We start from the raw sequence: 20,178 nt of genomic DNA on the forward strand, positions 1-20,178 counted from the left end.
CCCAAGATGCCAATGTTGGAAAGCTTGGGTGGAATTGGGAACGTCCCTATAAGGTGATCGACATTGCAGGCAAACAAGCATACCAGCTGGAAGATAGAAACGGGGAAAAATCCTAACTAATTAGAATGTCAGCTTCCTTAAAAGGTACTATGTCTGATCGGCGAGACCGTTATTGATAGTGTTGTACTCTTTTTTCCTTCTTTCGATTTTTGTCACAACCAGGTTTATTCCGGCAAGATTTTTAATGAGGCAGCGCCATTCAGTTATCTAAATGTTTAGTCAGAGGCATTCACCAGTGCTTAGAGTTTCATCCTTTACTCCCAAATAGGGGTGTTCATGGTTTGGGTTGGGTTGGTTATTGATTAAACCCATAACCAAACTAATTTAGTCGGTTTTTAAAAGTCTAAAACCATAACCAAACCAAATAAAATAATAACCACCAGTTTGGTTATTGTCGGTTTGGTTCGGTTCGATTTTTCGGTTTATGACTAGCAGCCATTAGACTTATCAGTAAAATATTAAAAAGTTGAAAAAGACATGTTTTTTTTTGTTTGTTGAAATGATAACTTTTATTTCTATTTTAAGGTGGAACATACATCATAGAAACATTTTCACTATTAGTGATAGTGTAGTACTCAAGTTACCCAAAGTTGCTAAACTATTACATATAGAGCTAAAGACTAACTTAGTAGTGGCTGCACCATTTTTTTCATCTCAATACACATACCTGAAAATAAAGTAAAGTATAGGAGCTCTTAGTTGTTGTTACAAACATACATATTAATTAAACATAAAGACTACCTAAAATTAAAATGAAAATATATGAAATAATTTTTTTTTATGTAATGATCCCAAACTTTGGGGCAGTACTTGCATTTTGCCCTCAATTCTCCCATTTTATTAAAAATTTTTTGTATAATGATCCCAAACTTCAGATGTTTTTCTATCATTATCCCCAAGGCTAGGGTCTCGACTACAAGGAGTTGTTCTTTTCTGCTTTTTGGGAGGATTACCCACGGAAGAAGTATTAGAGCATTACCATGTGCTTGAGTTACAACAAATGCTGATGTTACTGAAGTATCTTAGGGCATTACCATGTGCTTGAGTTGCAGCAAATGCTGATGTTACTGAAGTATCTTCTATAGGAACCTCCAAATCTACAATCTCTATCCTTTTCATATAAAAATATTAGAAGTTTAGGACCCATTCAGACAAGAAAAAAGAAAGGTATAAATTCCAAAAAAAAGAAAAAAAAAACATAAAATCAAATGGCTGACAAAGAAAGGCTAAAAATTTAAGTTAAAGACATTAGACTCTGACATGAGCTTCTATTAGTACGTTTACACTTCACACTTAAAAAAGTTAAAAGACTTAAAGACATGAGCTTGGGCATATTTTTGAAACATGGGCCCTGAACAATCATTTGAAATAAGTAGACCAAAAATCAAATCAGTGATTAAAAGGTATAAAATATTTAAAATTATATATGAAAAACTAATATTATACATATAAATAATTATAAAATTTATGTATATAATTTATCGGTTTGGTTCAGTTATTTTTTAATAGAACCATAACCAAACCAAATATTATCGGGTTTTAAAATTTAAAACCAAATCAAACCAAACCAAATATCAATTTTTTTATTCGATTTGGTTAAATTTTCGGTTTGGTTTAGGTTTTAACCAAAATCGTGAACAACCCTACTCCCAAACACTGAGGGGGCTATACACATGCATAAAACAACGAAAGTCGTTTAAAGCTACAGTCAGAACGGGGGACTGCCCGGATATAGAAGCGAACATGTAATCGGACTGACCACACTAGATGGAGGTCGTGTTTATGTTTTGCAGCCTGCATAAATAAAATTTTCCTTCGTTTGAAAAATCTTTGCAATGGAAAGCAAGTAAATTAAGCGGATCCAAATTTAAGCATACAAAAAACCTGTGCCAAAACGAATTAGAGACGTTATTTTCTAAAGCACTGAGAAATAAGGGCCCTCTCTTATTGATAAAAATTCTTCCACAATTTTTTAAAAGGAAAGAAGGTTAAAGTTCGAACACAATAGCAGCCGAACGAAAATTTTTCGGGCATGTTTGTTATAAACCTCGCAAAGGTTACAGTTTGAAATAGTAAGAGGAAAAACTACACGACTGGCTCTTCGAGACTTTGTGGATATTCAGTTCAGATATGTTGCCTTTTGAGGTAAGAATTGCTAAGTCTGGGCCGGGAAAATGATAAAGCAAAAAGCAAGTCGTAATGTTAACTGTATTGCATTAAAGTTACCCCCGATCCAGTAGCACCCGAGGGAAAAAAGCATAGAAGTAAGCCAGCAGGCCTGACTTCATAAGTTAACTAAACTAAAAGTTTGTCTGAAATAATCAAAAACACAAAAAACTAAAACATGGGCACGTAGGCCCGAGAAGTTGATAATTCCTAGGGTGAGGACGGATCTCCCCCGAAATAGAGAGGGGTCCCCATTTCCCCACTCTCGGAGCTACTGTCCTTAGATGATCGAAAGTTAGCCATGGCGGATTCGGCGGCCACAAAATCCATATCCGCATCCAATAGGGCATCAGAAAGGTTTAGCTTATTGTCCAAAGCTTCTTGAAAGGCATCTCTGCGGGACTTTAGAATAGCTAGGTCATGAACCAAGTTGGATTTTTGTTGTTTAGCAACCTGACGCTGTTGCAGCCTTACCCATCGCCCCCAGAGTCGGGCTCAAGAAATCTCAGAACATTTCAATTGATCCCGAGCAACCTTTAACTCACCCTCTAAGCGACAGACCCTTACTTAAAGGTTCTGATAGTCAGAGTCCTTAGCCTGAATGGCCCCGTCCTTCTCTTCCAGCTTCTACTTCATCTCGTCATTGCTCAGCCACAAGGAATGCTTTAAGGATTTTGATTCGCAGCACCTTATTCGGAGCGTCTCTACCTCACGGTGAAGTTGGTGATTCTCCACAACCGTTAAGCTTTCGGTCGGTATTTTCCCCGCTTCAGCCATGGCAGTGGTGGCAGTTGCATGAATTGTAAAGGTTTTCTCCACAAGTTGCGCCAGTATTGTTCTCAAGTTTTTACCAAGGGACCCAGGCTGGCCAGAGCTCTCCCCAAGATTACCGATTTTGAGGTGTGTTTCCAGGGATTCGACCGGCACGCTCCAGGTCGAGTTCAAAAGGCTCCGCACCACTAGGAGAGAACTGGTCCTTATCCTCGTCGTCAACATTCACCACCTCATAGCTGGCCTGCACTGCCCTTCATGCTTCAAGAAGGCAGCGCCGGGTCTTCACTCGGGAACCTATCCCCTCGGCCAAAGTCCCAGTAGGTTGTGAAGGGCTACGCGCCCTACGCGTTCGGTCTCCTGAGTTTCGGGTGGCAGCAATCATTATGTTGCAAAAGGCGGTCTCACTTGAAGGGACTTTCCTGGCAGATGACCGCCTTGCGGGTATACTTGTGCAATATTAGAACAAGTTCGTAAGAAAGTAGGGAGAGGCTTACATGAGAAAGTAAAGGCATTGGGTCCGTTGTCTTACCGTGGTTTTTTCCCCTCACCAGTTGACAGTGAGGCTTTTCGAGGTCCTGGTTAATCCTAAAGTAGCACGCAGTAGGTCCATCAACCAATTGAACATTCCATGCACGTAGTCGGGGGATACAGGGGCAGTTGTAAAACAAAAGCAAGTTACTTATCGGCGCCAATAAAAAATTTGAATAAAGAAAGCAGGACAGGTCGAGCTTACGGGTATGGTTCCAAACTTTCTGGAAGGGCTCTGGGGAAGCACAATGGAGAAGGTCTATTTGAATCATTACAAATCGGTCACACCAGCCCTAGTCGAAGTCATCCTCAGCACTAGTTATCAGCCCGTGGGAGCCTCAAAGGAATAAATGAACCATTCCGTATCGGAATAGATGAGGTCAATACAATTGCATCAGGTGGTCGACGGTAAAGGCAAGTCCGGTGTGATCACCAAAGTTCTAGATATAGTAAACGGTTCTACATAATTGAAGAAAAATTTGGCCTAGGTAGACGTGGTACCTTCGGCAGAAGGTCTCGAACAAACGGGGAGCGAGAATTCAATGGTGAAGGGATAGTTGTGGACCATGGAGTATCCATCAACATGGTTTGTCATCCTTCCTTCTGTGCCAACTGGAAGGGCCACAACTTTAGGTCCCCAGTAGCAATCCTGAAATACTTTAGGAAGATTTTCGTTAGTTATCATCGAGTTGATCTTACCTACTAATTCATGGCGGGTGTCAATCCGGAAGTCTCCCAGATATGCGCAGTCCATTAGGCAGTATCCCTGATGCAAGGGACCCCAAGTTGATTTCCATAATGGCAGAAGCCTCAGGTGCTTTCCCTTGCTTTTGAGAAAGGAAACTTTCAGAGGAGCGAGAAGAAGAAGAAGAAGAAGAAGAAGAAGAAGAAGAAGAAGAAGAAGAAGAAGAAGAAGAAGAAGAAGAAGAAGAAGAAGAAGAAAGAGAGTTCTTAGGGCTGCTCAACGTTAGTGCCGTAATAGAGATTGTATGTGTTTCACTCAATGAAAAGGTGTCATGACCCATTTTAGGATCGCGCGAGCACCTACCATTCCCACTTCGGTAGGCAAACCCTCAACCCAAAACAAGAATCATTTGTAAGTAAAGAACGAGATTCATTAATCTTCAATTATAACATAATCAAAGTGCGGAAATCAAACTATTATATATAAATAAAATAGCTAAAATGTTTACAACAATTTAATAAATCTGACTCCTTTTCCATGACCTGGTCTAGACTAGTACAAGAGTGACTAAGATCAATCACTTGATACAATAATGAATATAAAGACTCAACCTCCATCTAGGAATGATAATGATGAAATCCTTCAAGATAGACACCGTGCATCTTCCGAAAAATTCCAGTAAACCAATATCCTGAAAAACTCTACACCTCAAAAGGGATGTAGCAAGAGTAGTATCAGTACAACACACTAGTACTGGTAAGCATCATAGGCCGACAATGGCTAGAATAACATATTGGTAATAGAATTCACAAATAAGCAGGGTAGGCAAAACTAAGTCAACAATACACATCACCTATCGCTCGTCTCAACAATTATAAAGTTCTTATTACTTTAAGTCATCCTTAGAGATCCATTGCTTAACTATATTACCACTCACCTTATAGCTCATTTAATAAGGACAATTATGCTCAAGTATCACCAGTCAACTATCATTACAATATTCACTCTTGTTTTAAGGAAAGTTCTCTCGTCGTTCTAATATTTATTACTCACCCAACCTGGCAAATCATATACACCCATATTAAGGTCACCTAGCACCACATTTTCCTAATCTAAAATCACAACCTATAGTTATAGCAACTAATCCCAACTATAGACAATCTGAATCAGTACATCACAATCATATCACAATAAGTCATCACCTATGTTATAACATCTAAACCCAACTGTGCCAAGTCTTAGTATAATCATTCCGAACCAGTACATCACAACCATATCACAACAAGTCACAGGAAACCAAAAGTACAATGCAATGCAATAATGTATATATGAGGAATGCAATGCATATGCAGTCTTTGTACAATATGTCCCGGGCGGAATAACTCCACGTCCCGGTGATCATGGCCCATGGGGGACCCGCGAAGTCCATGTACCACTCGCTCCGAAAAATGACCTCGGATCACGAGCACACTCTCGATCCAGGCAAGAAACTTTAGGCATCGTCACTCATTCATTGCCAACAAAAAACCTCGAGCAACGTGCACTCATCTCTCTATTACGCTCTCCGGCAAAGACCTCGGAGGCTACACTCTCTCACTTGCCATCATCAGTACCATAACCATGCAATATTAATGAATCATGGAAATGAGTATGAATACGATGCAATGTAATATCAATAACCAATTCAATCCCAAAAAGTACCACCCAGGGCACACAAGTAGTATCAATAATAAGGCTACACAATAAGTCACAATGAAATCACAATCTCATCTCAATACCGATCAAGTAAAGTACTGCAATATCATAGTCATGATATATCACTAGTCACAATTACCTAATGTCTCAACGTGGCAACTAGCCAATAAGTAAATAGAACAAGATAAGTAAATCAACACAATGGGGTGGCTAGCCCCCAAATCATACAACAAGGCCCAACCTAAGACAATATCCAACCCAACTTCATATCCTAATGGTTTTCATGCATTCTCCGATAATATCATCTAAAGATCTGCCTCGCTAATCAAGGTCTCACCATAAAGTAAGCATAAATCTACAACTATAATAGTAATATGTAATAACCGCTACTTCTTATACGTTATCAATCTAAGTATCCATCCCAATCTCCAAAATCCTATACATGCATTCTCAGTTTCATCTAACACTCGTATATGAAAGTCTAACCGGAGTCTACCAAGAGAGGAAAGTCGTAACCTACCTCAAGGTCGAACAGGTGCGTGAATATCCACTTGGATTCCATCTTCCATCTTTGTAGGGAAATTGTAGATCCGAGAGGTCTAGGAACAATGGATACATTCAAGTAAACAACAATTAGGAATTTGGGGTCATAGGGGTAAAATCATCATTTATCAAATAATCATTCTAGATTCTTGATTTATTGCTATTTCTCCTCCTTTATGGAAATCAAGGTTTACCTAAGTCAAACTTACCTCACTAATTCACATACATCATTAATAACATCTAACAAGTTACCCCATTTGAGGAATAGAAGGGATTTGGGCTTAGAACCAGTTATTAATCTAACTATTGTAATAAATAAGCCATCATCGAGTTACTAATTACTCTAGGTCAACATTACCACGTTTACCCAATAGTCTCATAAGAATTTTGAGAAAGAGCCCTTATTTCATGCCTTATCATAATCATAAATAGTGTAAGAAGAAGGAGGGAATTAAAGGAAGATTAAATGAGAGATTTAAAGAGATTACCTTCCCAACATTCAAGTCTCTAGGGCTGGAATTTTCTCTCAGCGGCGGCTGTAACTTGGGGGGAATGAATATTAGGTCAAGCCAATAAATGGGGCTTTAAATAGGGATATAACTGCTCGTCAACCGCACTGGCGGTCTAGAAGTCTCTAAGGCGGCACCACTTCAGCGGCAACCTCACCGTTGGGGCGGTATTTTAAAGATTATACATCTTCGTTTTGGCAGAGCACGCTGCAGCTGCTGCGCAAGCAGTGGGGCGGCAAGATAGTAACTTTAACGGTATAACTGGGCTCAATAGTCCAAATCCAAAATTTCATACACAATTCGTACGACTGGTCCGATCAAGTTAGCGATTTTTAAGAGCATAACAATCCCAATGTGTTTTAAGGGGTCAAGGTCCGAATATCCCAGAAGTCACGGTAACTACGAAACGAATCGTTACAAAGGTTAAGGGTTTTCTATAAGGAAGGGTTGATGCATAGAAGGAAGTAAATAATTCATTCTAACGTGGTAGTTATGGAGAGAAGATTGGAACTTATATAAGGAAGGGAAATCTAGAAACTTCCCTTGAAACGACGAGTCGACAGACATCGAAGGGGTCAATCGACACTGCCGTTTCTGGTGTTTGGCATGACGATTGAGGTGATTAGATGCCTCCCTTTCCCGCATAATTGGACTAGGTTCAAATCTTTTCCACTTTCCGATCCCAACTGTTCTAATCCCGAAAAGTGGGAGGACTATCTGTATTGGGCTAAATTCGTATAACATAGCTAGACCTGTATCGTTAGGCCACATGGCTTAAGGGATAAGTCAAAGATGAGGCAGTATTGAGTGGCACCGGAGGAAATGCCTTTGCACCGGAGGAACCATTTGGTCCGGTAGACTGTTGGAGTAGTTCCAGAAGAGAGCTAAACGGGCTGCCGTTACGAATCAAGTTGAACGTTATATATTGGGGTTATTAAGCTTAATGGTCCTCTTTATTGCTTATTATTATTACACAATTAATGATCATTATGGGCAGGGGCATAATACATAAAACGTGTGCCCCTAGCTCTTAGTATAAATAGAGATTATCATTCCCATTGTAAGGACACGAAATTCAAGAGGGATACACTCCACTTATACACGATTGCTTCATTTCTTAAGTTCTTTATTATTTCACTAAGTGTTTAGTCACAAGCTTGGTTGGAAGAACTAGCACCGGGCTCGATCTAAGCTCAAGCTATTCTCAACTTTACTTTGCTTTATTTCATTTACATTCGATTTACTTGCATATTATATTGATTTACGGGTCATTTTGATCCACGTGTACTTGACCGCGAACACAAATTCAACTGAACCGTTTTTCCGGTAAACAACCATATATATGTGTATACACACATACATATATATATATATATGTATATATATATATATATATATATATATATATATATAGAGAGAGAGAGAGAGAGAGAGAGAGAGAGAGAGAGAAAATTTTACTTCTATATATTTGAATTTTTGTTAATTGTTTCACTTAAATTTATTTAATTTGCTTAGTTCATGTGGTCGACACACTTCCCATATTTCAAGATAGCGGCCTGTATAATACAAATCCTACAACCTATATGTTTGTGTACGTACGCGGTTAGCATTTCCATCGTATAAAGAACAGGGGCGGAGCCACCCTATACCAAGGGTGGTCATCCGAACACCCTTCGCCAGAAAATTGTGTAGGTTACGTAGGTGAGATTTTGTAGTTTGTGTCGATATTTGATATAATGAACACCCTTAGAATAATTGTTCGTTGCAGCGCAGCGGTTAAGGTTGTTCAATGTCTATCCCGCGTCGCGGGTTCAATACCCCGCTTAATCAATTTTTTTTGATTTTTTCAAATAAAAAGCAAAGCTTGTTTGAGCAACTGCATTTCTTTGGAATAGTACCATTGTTGTCAAATCACAAATGTCAACTCAAAAGGCAAATTTATTTTGCCAATAGGCCCAATAACCTCTTTTATTTTCTATTGTTTTTAAGTATTCTTTCTAAATGTTTGTTTTAGTAGCAAAATATTAACTCAGAAAGGTTTCACTCATAGCTTTTAAAAGAATTTCTTATAAGAAAATTTGATAATGAAAATTTCGGTGCAATAAACTTTAAATCTAATAAAGACATTTGTATATATATTTGTGATTTTATTCATATATATGTATATACTTGAAAGTGCTTGATTAAGTTTATAAAAATATTATTTTTAAATTTATTGATGTTTTTCACACCTTGTGAACCCGATAAGTTTACTAGTTTTATTTGGAAAACAAAGTATGTTTGACTTGTTTTTTAATTAGTCAAGAAATTTGTTTAAAACCGCGTCATTTAAACCTGTCGGATACCATCAAATATGGTTGCATGGTTCTCTCTTCTCTGGTTCTTCTTTTGTTTTCTTTTGTTACCTTACAACGTTTTGCTTTCTAATGGGGTCCGGTGATTTTCTTTACTGATCTCCTTTGAGTGATTTTCTTTGCTCAACTAAAACTTTTAGCGAAAACTCAAAAGGACATTTTAAATTTTAGTGCCCGGATAATGCTTCGAGGACAAACTATGAAAAACATGGCAAAGCTAAAAGTTGTTTATTTCGATAAAATTTGATGCACCCATTCATTGAAAAAAATTTATTTAGTTATAAGTTTGAACACCCTTAATTATATTCCTGGCTCCACCACTGATAAAGAAAGTCAAATATTATATTTTAAGATACATGAAATATATCTATAACTACTTTTTAATTATGATCATCAAATGATAGATCGAGGACCAGACTTTTGAGCGAGTTATTTTTGGTATTTTTTACTTGGGGAACGGTTTGACTGTGAATCAGATTATAGTTAGTGTAGTGCATGTATAAAACCAAAGATCTAATCTTCTGGTGTTGTGGGTAGAATAAAGTAGTACTATATGCAGTGGCGGAATCAGAATTCATATTAAGGGGTGTCAAAAATATAAATATGTGAGTGTCAAAAATATAAATATGTTGCTATCCAGGATCAAACACACAACGTTAGGGAACATTTGCAACTCCTTAACCATTGCACTAAACCTTTAGCTTGTGTCAAGGGGTGTCAACAATAATATACATACCTATAAAATTAAAATTCACCTATTTATACAATGTAATTTTTCGGCGAAAGGGTGTCAAGGGCAAGGGTAGCTAAGCTCCTGAGTCTATATGAGAGTTGAAAGTCGAAAATGTGTTTGAATTTAGATTGTGGAAGAGTTTGAATACGCAGTATATGACATCACATGCCAACCGTATCACAGTTGGATTTATATATAATACATATTGCCTGTGTGAGCTCGCTCACATTGCCGGTCCCAAGCCCGGATAAAGGAGGAGGGTTGCCGAGGGTCAATCGGAAACAGCCTCCCTACCCAGGTAGGGGTAAGGCTGCGTACATCTTACCCTCCCCAGACCCCACTATTGTGGGATTACACTGGGTAGTGACCAAGACCAAGACCAAGACATATTGCATACGCGTAATTTAATCCCTTATCTTCTTATTTTGATTAATTTTTTTATTTTCAGTAAATGAGAAATGAAAAGTTAACTATCTTGTGAACCATTAAAAATGGTAATTTAAAGTATAAAGAATAGTAAAAAACCAAAAAAAAAAAAACCTTAAAATTCAACTTTTCACTTGCCGCTTACTATTTTAAGATTCGTGAACTCTCTTAAATACTCCTAAATTGATTATTTCCTACATTATTCCACTAAAACCTATTATTCTAAGATAATATAATTTTCAATGCAATTTAAAACTACTAGATCTCTCTTGTTTCCTTTGTTCTTTGACTTTGAAATTCAGCTAAGATTTTGGCAATATGCTTTGCTAGTTGTTGATAATAAAGTAAGGAAAAGAGCTCCGAAGTACATATACAAAACTATAATCATTTCATTCTCTAATAAATAAATTTATCTTCTACTAGTTCTTCGGTGAAGGTTTTGTCTGATTTATAAAAGTCAAACAAGACAAAGAATTACTAGAAAAATATTTCAAATAAAGAATTCCGAAGTACACATTTCAAATAAATTTAAATTTTTTAATATTGAGTTAATCTAATTCAACTTCTTCAAGGATTAGTTAAATTGACTCTCAATAAAAAAAAAATGTAACATAAATTAGGACAGATTATATACTGAGATGTCAAGCCATTAACAAGTCGACTTCTACATTTACACTGCAAATGCCCAAAAAAAAAAAGACCAAGTTATGTAAAATCTCATTACATGCAACTGTTTAAAGTATCTCATGTAAGCTAGCTACCCAAATAAAAGTATATAAAATGCTACAATTGGTTTCCTTTCTCATGTAACGTGTTAGGCTCTACTTTGTGTTGAAATAGAGTTATATGCATGTAATTAAGCTAGCTACCCAAATAAAAGTATATAAAATGCTACAATTGGTTTCCCTTTCTCATGTAACGTGTTAGGCTCTACCTTTGTGTTCAAATAGAGTTATATTTCATAGTCGGTGTATGTATCATTTGTCCAAAAGAGGAAAATAGAAAAAGAAAAAAAATTCATACGTACATGCACAGGGGCATTTTTGTATTATATCAAGAAAAAGTTCTCTTTCACTTGACTTTTTAAGTTAGTTATGCATTTTTGGCAAATCATTGCCTGAATGTTGGGATTTTGGTCAATCGTTATCACGGTGTTCAACGTTCTGTTTCGTAGATCCATCATCTTCATGGAAAGATCATGCAAGACTGAAAGTCCAATAGTCCATCACCTTACAATACTAAAGTAGTAAGGGTGAACTACAAGGAATTAATTGACGAGTTCCTAGCAAGACGAGACAAAAAAGACAGTTCTATTTTATATATAATTGGTTTAAGCTTTTTTTTTTTTTTTTTAATTACATCAGGGAAGGGATATTACGCTATTGATGGTGTTTGAATCCCTCCACCTCAACTATGGAAGCGAAAGAGCTCGCCAAGTGACCTAGCCTCAACTCCACTTGCTTAGACTTTTCATTTTACCTCTATTAACAATTTTTATAGGCACTCAAATATTATGACATGTTTAATACCACAAATTTGTAAAGTGTTATAACAACACAAATATTATGACATGTTTGATATCATAAGTTTTAAAAGTTCTTCTATTTTTTTCTTCAAATAGATTCAGAATAAAAGGAAATAGAGAAAGTAGCTGTATATATTTTAGTAGAAACTTTGAGAAGATAAACTCGACACGACCCACAAACTAAGGCCGAAATCAAGAGAACAATTATTTATATTTCGTCCCACCAGCTATCACCTTGCGTACTTTGCCTATAAAAGGAAACTCTCCTTGAGGGTAAAGTCATTGTGCCTTGATTAATTTGCTTTCTCATCATCCTATTTCTTAGGTTTAAGTCCTTCGACATTATTGTCTTGTACACTGTCCCCCTTCACTTCCTAGCTACTAAAAGAAAATGAGAACTCAATTATTACTAAGTTACCATGTTTTTCTGTGTCTTGTTTTTTGTGGAGTTGTTTGGGGTGCAGGAAATGTACCACGCAAAAACTTCTATAAGAGCACTCGTTGTCCAAATGCTGAACAACTTGTTAGAGATATCACTTGGAGCAAAGCCAAGAGTGACCCTACCTTGGGTGCTAAATTGCTTCGAGTCCACTATCATGATTGTTTCGTTAGGGTACGTACTAATTAGAGTTACTACCGTGCACGCCTTAAGTTATATGTAGAAACATTATAAAGCAATTATTTAACCTGTTATATAGCGCAGTTATGTTATCATATTTAACAGGTTATCAATTAATGCTTACATTTACTTCTTCTAACATTGTTATTTGTATTTAAAATTTGTAGGGATGCGATGCATCCATATTGCTGGATAAAGTGGGAACAGATCAATCTGAGAAGGAGGCCAGGCCAAATCTCTCACTGGGTGGTTTCGATGTAATTGATGATATCAAGCAACAACTTGAGGCAAAATGCCCTGGAATTGTTTCTTGTGCTGACATTTTAGCTTTAGCTGCTCGTGATGCTGTTTCTTTCCCGGTAAGTAATATATAAGTCAAGCACGTGATATACAAATGTCCATGCGTTCAAGGGGCTGATCTCTATTATCAAAGTTACAATTCAGCAGAATCCAATAACTTCTTTTTTTCCAGATCCTATAATTGTATTAAGAAAATCCATTTAATATATATAGTGTATAAATAATCTATCTTAAACTCAATTATTATCCTCTCCTAAGATTAAGAACTCATGATAAACTTAGAATTTTGGATATGCCTTTGCATGCGCTTATAAAATTCAATTAATTATTACATATGCTGAGAGTATAGGAAATACAAATTTTATTTATTACATATGCTGAGAGTATAAGAAATATAAATTTATTGCGATGTTAAGCATTTTTCTTTTAATTATATTTCTTCACTAACTCTTTGCAGTTTAAAACCTTAATGTGGGATGTGGCAACCGGAAGAAAAGATGGGAATGTTTCCCTTGCAAGTGAAGTGAATGGAAACTTACCTTCACCATTCTCAGATTTTGCAACGCTTCAACAAATCTTTGCAAACAAAGGCCTAAATGTCGACGATCTTGTTGCATTATCAGGTAAAATATATAATTGTCATACAAAGCGAACTGTATGATGAATTAGTTTGTTATCTAAAAGATAATTATAGGTAATCGTACATAAAAAATACGATTACTAATCTAAAACCTAGGGTAGGTTACATGCTACAACAAGTAAAATATATTTGATAATCCCTATGTCCCATGATATATGACACATTTTTCTTTTTAATTTGTTCCGGAAAAAAATGGTACCTTTCTGTATTTGGAAACAATTAAACTTTGAACTTCTCATTTAGCGGCACAAAAATGTTTATGGCCACAAGTTTCAAAAGCTTGTTTTCTTCCTTAAATTCCGTGCTTATATTAGTAACACTATATACTGCCACACAAATTAAAATGAAGGGGGTAGTATTTATGTACGTGTATATAAGTTAAATCGCGAGTAATATATATATATATATATATATATATATACACACTTTATCCATGCATGCAGGTGCTCACACAATTGGTGTTGCCCATTGTGGAGCTTTCTCAAGGAGACTCTTCAATTTCACTGGCAAAGGTGACATGGATCCATCTCTCAATCCTACTTATGCTCAATCTTTGAATCAATTGTGCCCTAATCCAGCCACAACTGTAGAAATGGATCCTTTGAGCTCAACTTCACTTGATAGCAATTACTTCAGCATACTTACTCAGAACAAAGGGTTGTTCCAATCTGATGCAGCCCTTCTAACTGACAAAAAATCAATTAATGTCGTGAGAAAATTGCAAAAAAATAAGGCTTTCTTTTTTGAGTTTGCAAGATCCATGCAGAAAATGGGAGCCATTGAAATTCTTACAGGAAATGCTGGAGAAATCAGGAAGAATTGCCGCGTCAGAAATTAATTCTTGAAAACCCTATGATTTTATCATATGTTGTCACAAAAGTGTACAACATGTGCTATTTGTGTTATTTATGCCATTAATCTTAAGTAATTGTTGGTTACATCCAATTTAAACTTCATGTAAGTTGGTAATGTTAATGTTTGAACAAGCAAGTTGTGACAATAAATTATTACGTTCAAATCTTTGATTTTGTTTTATCGTATACTTCCAAAGTCCAACTTTGTTGGTGATCACGAGATCAACAGTACAATGTTTTTTTTTTTTTGGTTAATTTCGTAGATCATGTTAAAATAAGACCGTAATTATCATAATTAATAGTACTATTCCATTTTCAAAATATATAGCAATAGTTCTCTTATACTACCTCCAATAAATCCCATAATATTAGGAATTTTGTCTTCTCTTTCACACAAACTCTAGCTGGCACCGTCTCATATATCCCACCTGTCGGACAGCCGACAACCGTTGCTTTGTGGAAAAATCAAATCTCTGTTATTTTTTTCTACATCAGAATTTATCTTTTTTTCCCTGGAGTTCTCTCTGTGACTTGACCATAACTTGTTTTCTCCATGTACATTTGTATTCTATTATGTATTATTGTATTATGTCCATGTATAAAATACTTAGCATACACATGACTAAAGTGATATACATTTGCATACAAGACATATATATGACATACACAAACACACAGATACACACACACACATATATATGTTCGCTGCATGAACTTGTATATCATGTGAATCTCACTGTATGTATAGTGATGCAGAGGTCACCGTGGTGGAGTTAGAAGTCCTGATACGAGTTCGACTGAAGTAACCTAGTAGTTATTACCCAAATGGTGTATTTGAATATTAACAAATTCATTAAACATGTACCAACATTAGATTTAGAACTTAATTATATCACTTGAAGCCGTCATTTTATAAACCAAAACCCATAAAGTTGAAATTCTCACTCCGCCTCTGATAAAAATACAGTAACATACACCCAACATACAACAAAAATATATCAAACATAAACCAGAAATACATTGAGACTACTTACATCGTGTTTTCGTGTTTTGGTGTGAACGAAGGCGGCGGCGATGCGGAGCAGGGGGTGAAGACACTGGCGGAGTTATGAGGATCAAAGCCGGTGGTGGCCGGAGTTACAATAGCTAGCGGCTATAGTAGATGATGGGGATGAGTCAGCGGCTGAATTAGAGTTAGGTGGTAGAGAGAGATCAAATTGTGAGAGCCTAAAATTAAGGCCCCTTATTTACTTAAGTTGCTATTTTTCGAAAAATATAGTTATGTTGAATAATTAAGGTAAAGTGTCTTTAAAATATGTAATTAGGGGTCCTTTTTGGTTATAAATGCAAAAATTCTCTTTTTATTCTAGATAAATCTTATACCGCCAAAACAATTATGGAAGTTGGGCTATTTTTAGCCCATCATAATATGTTGACAGGGGTATCCCCATATCTACCTTTTTACAACTCCACACCTTGTACAAACATAGGATTGCAGCATAAGCCTAGTAATCCCCTATACTTGTTATAATACAATTTAGCTAACAAAATATTAGACTTATAATATCAAATTCTGAAGTTTGGGAGCTGTCATTTATCCAAGTGGTATGATGCTCTTTAGAGGTTGTTGGCAGCTCTTGATATATCGTGATTAATTTTGTTTGTGTCCGTTCAGATGCATACTTTTCCAATTAACTTGATTAGCTTTTCTGTAACAATGTCGAATCTCTACATTAGCTTGGGAAAGAATCTGAGTTGTGCCACCCAAAATAACGTTCATTTTATAGTTGTATGTCCCCGTCCTCTCCAGGGAATTTGAAATAACTAGGAATGTTCCTCGAATGAACGGGTCAAAACCCGGAACAAATTACATGAACATGTTACCGTTAGTTAAGGAATCCAATTTTATAATCAAAATACACTTTTGATGTCAATTACTAGTCCTAATCCAACTCTATAATTAGCTCTATTTTCGTTCAATCTTGAGTGACTAGCTACTTATATTTGATCCATGTTATCCCTGGGGAATCTAATTCAACAAACAATGCCTTCCCGAATTGAGAAGAAAGTTTAGGGAGTGTTTGGTAGTGAAGATTTTCTGAAAAATGTTTTCCATATGGTCAAAATTTCTATAAAAAATTAGTTTCTTAACTCTTAAGAATCAAGAAAATGACTTTTCTAGTGGCCAAACTAGAAACAAACAAGTTTCATAAATGATATTCCAAGCTCATTGTCACCTCTCCACTACCCTAATCTCCACATCCTTACTACCTCATCCCCCGCCAATCCCCACCCCGCCCCACTCCATCTCCATAGTGTTTTTTTTAAATTACATATAAATTCTCTTAGGATAATATTTTTTTGTTTACCAATTACGAAACACTATAAAATAAGTAAGAAAATCACTTTTTTTCAAGAAAACATTTTCCTTCATGCCAAACAGACCCTTAAAGAATACAATAATCCAATGAAATAAGCAATGGCGGATTTAGGACTGTTAAATTGAAAATCTTGAGGGAAAAAAACGATTTTAAGAAACTAAAACTTACGGGAGCTAAGTTTTCAGGTTAACATTATTGTCACGCTAATGATGGGCAACAACAACAACAACAACAACAACATACCCAATGAATCCCATAATGTGAGGTCTGGGGAGGGTAGAGTGTACGCCTATCTTAGGTAGGGAGGCTATTTCCGGAAGACCCTTGGCTCAAGAAAAGGCATAGAAGAGGTTAGATACGGGCAAACAATTCAAAGTAATTATGAAAATGAAAACAACGAAAGTAAATAAGCCATGATAAACCATTCTGTGCAAACAAATACTCGCAGAAATCAAGGGACAAGAAACTAAAGATCAATGCAGCTACTCGCAAGAAAGGATAAACGCGACTACCTACTAGCCTTCTACTCTGATCTGAGTCCTCCATACCCTCCTATCTAAGGTCATATCCTCGGTAAGCTGGAGATGCGCCATGTCCTGTCTAATCACCTCTCCCCAATACTTTTTCGGCCTACCTCTACCTCTTCTGAAACCGTCCATAGCTAGCCTCTCGCACCTCCGCACTGAGGCATTTGCGTCTCTCCGCATCACATGCCCAAACCATCTCAGTCTCGCTTCCCGCATCTTGTCCTCCATCGAGGCTACTCCTGCTTTGTCTCGGATAACTTCATTTCTAATCCTATCGCTCCTAGTGTTCCCACACATCCATCGCAGCATTCTCATTTCCGCCACTTTCATTTTCTGAACATGAGACTTCTTGACTGGCCAACACTCCACCACATACAACATAATCGGTCTAACCACCATGCTAATGATGGGCATGTTGGTCAATTATATAGCGCAGTTCAAACGTCATTTCAATTTTTTTTTTTTTAAAAAGTAAAATTAAAGCCACCTTCAAGATGTACATTAGGCATGGCGGTCCCTACCTTTTACAGTTATATCCAAAAGTTAAATACATATATAAAAGTTATATCGAGACTAACCTCTTCAAAAGGGTTCGGGGAATGAAGAAGCCTATTTCTTTACATTTTAATGCCTCATAGTGATAATCCTCACAGGTAAGGCTAACTCCAACATGTGCTTATGTGATTGATAGAGGATTCCTCTCATATATACAAGTGTTAATACACAAATTGAAATCATACACTACCCAAAATCACGGGACCGTCACTTTGATAAAAATCGAAATATGAACTTGAAAAGGTAGATATTTGAGTCGATGTGTTTCGAGTTCAAATTCAATAATTATGTCTTGGAATAATGAGAGATCGCACATTATCACACTCCATTAGAGGATACAAAAGGTTTTTCCAAGTCTGTGGAGATAACTTTTGGTGAGATACTAAGATATCATGGGTTTCGGCCTTTTTTGCTTTATTGATTTAGTTCATTTTGATCCGCCCAAATTTAACTATACTCGCTCATTTGACACCTCTATTGGTGACATCACCTAACGGATGCACATTTGGAATGCTTTAGGGCACAAGTACTTTTACAAGTCGTGACTAATGAAACAAACACCTATATTACTTCAACAATTACAACTCCATTCAAACTATTACATGAATTAGCAATACTTAACTGAAATACAATGCTAAAGGAAGAATAGGGATGAGAAACAGAAGATATACAATAGAAGAATGGGGATGAGAAGAAACTAACTTTTTTCAATAATACTTAAATAACGTCCAATTCAAAATAGCTGTCCCTTTTAATGGAACCGTTCTCACGCCCTTTACTCAACCTGGATCCCAAATAAACCTAGCCCTATTGCTTATTCTCGACCCAATAGCTCTTGTCAGCCCAATAACTATTGTGACCTTGGTATCTATATTTGGCTGGACTTGGTTCATAACAACTAGTTTATGAACATCAATTATATTTGGATCGTTTTACTGCAATAGTACTCGTAATTAACTAACTGTAAAACATAGAGAGCTTTTTGCAAGTCATTAAGTTTTGTTTTAAAGGAAATCTTGATCATTGAGATGATTCAAAGTATTAGAAAAATAAAAAAAGCAATGACGAGTCAATTGGATCTTGGAAACATCAGACAATTCACACACCATACACAAAAAGAAAACTCTAGCCAAAAGCAATTATGAGCCTATGTTATAATATGCAGTTTCTGTTAGAATTTTCTTGGAACATTTTAATTTATCCTAACTAATGCAATGAACCCACTGAGAACTTTAACTTACATATGTACGAAAAACGTGTTCTTTAGTGATCCATCAGTGGATTGTAGTTGTTAAAGTATATTTGAGATTAAATGCCATTTTGTTTGGTTACACGTACCAAGTGCAGCAGAAAGAAGTAATTGCAGAACACCAAGAATTCATTAACTAAATTAAGAAATGCAAGAAAGAAACCTTAATTAGTGGCCAGCAACAAAACCTGAAGTGACAATTAATTAAGCGGATGTACAGTGAGTGATTAGTGGTTCTTTTTTATATTCATTCCATTATCTAAAATTAAGTGGAAAGGCCAAATGGATTGTTATTATAGCTTTAAGTAATATTGATACATGCATCTGGAAACTTAACACATCTGCCGAACCAAGCACACACAAATTAATAGCTAAATAAAAGCCACATTTCTGGACTCGGTGAGCGAAGTTATGTGACATATACATATGTGCTGGTGGTAGGTAGCAAGAACACAGCGTAATAATCGAGATGCGCGTAAGTTGACTAGGACATTATTGTTAATGGAAAAAAAAAGAGATTTTTGTGGACTCTACAAAAGGTTTCTTTGTTTTTGTTGAAATTTGCTTTCAATTAGTGGAGTAATTATTCAACATAATTAGTTGCTTAGTTTTAGGATAAATTTGAATTTCAAATTTCTATTACATATTCTAGTTTGTTGAGATATTTTAGTCTTTTTGGATTCTTGTTAAGCTCTTCAATCCGCACATAAGACGATTTCTCTTTTTATACTCAATTATGTAAGAGTCCAGTTAGCTCGTCTATGTCTGGCAGTTTAAATCTTGACCCACCAGCTTCTTTTCAATCCAGGAGTTGCATGATAAGAAAGTTCTTGATCTCGGCTAGCTTCAATTAGTTAAATAGATCAGGAAGGATTTTCTATAAATTATAGTATGTTTTAAGTTGGCTATTTAAAGCCTGTTATGCTTAATAAAATTATTGAAAGGCATTTTTAATCATTCTTCAAACCATTTTTGCTGGACCATCTTTTAAAAAATCAACAGTTTTCTGCTCAATCAAAAGTCAAATGTTTGCATCAATGTAGCCTCTCTACTAA

At 36.2% G+C, this 20,178-nt stretch overlaps 1 protein-coding gene across 1 annotated transcript; it reads left to right on the plus strand.

The window, feature by feature from the left end:
- Window positions 1-12,284: 12,284 nt before the first annotated feature.
- LOC132621573 (peroxidase 24-like) lies at window positions 12,285-14,569 on the plus strand. The gene is made up of 4 exons (XM_060335898.1): window positions 12,285-12,611; window positions 12,785-12,976; window positions 13,375-13,540; window positions 14,001-14,569. Exons 1-4 carry the CDS (start codon window positions 12,390-12,392, stop codon window positions 14,393-14,395), a joined length of 975 nt encoding a protein of 324 aa, XP_060191881.1. The 5' UTR covers window positions 12,285-12,389; the 3' UTR covers window positions 14,396-14,569.
- Window positions 14,570-20,178: the final 5,609 nt, after the last annotated feature.

This window comes from Lycium barbarum, chromosome 2 (genome assembly GCF_019175385.1).
Source record: "Lycium barbarum isolate Lr01 chromosome 2, ASM1917538v2, whole genome shotgun sequence".
Lineage (NCBI taxonomy): Eukaryota > Viridiplantae > Streptophyta > Magnoliopsida > Solanales > Solanaceae > Lycium > Lycium barbarum.

What these genes read in the sequence shown, in the direction of transcription:
- LOC132621573 (XM_060335898.1), top strand. Translation starts at nt 12,390, where the DNA reads ATGAGAACTCAATTATTACTAAGTTACCATGTTTTTCTGTGTCTTGTT. An exon ending in ATCATGATTGTTTCGTTAGG is followed by an intron (nt 12,612 to 12,784) that starts GTACGTACTAAT and finishes TAAAATTTGTAG; the next exon opens with GGATGCGATGCATCCATATT. An exon ending in CGATCTTGTTGCATTATCAG is followed by an intron (nt 13,541 to 14,000) that starts GTAAAATATATA and finishes CCATGCATGCAG; the next exon opens with GTGCTCACACAATTGGTGTT.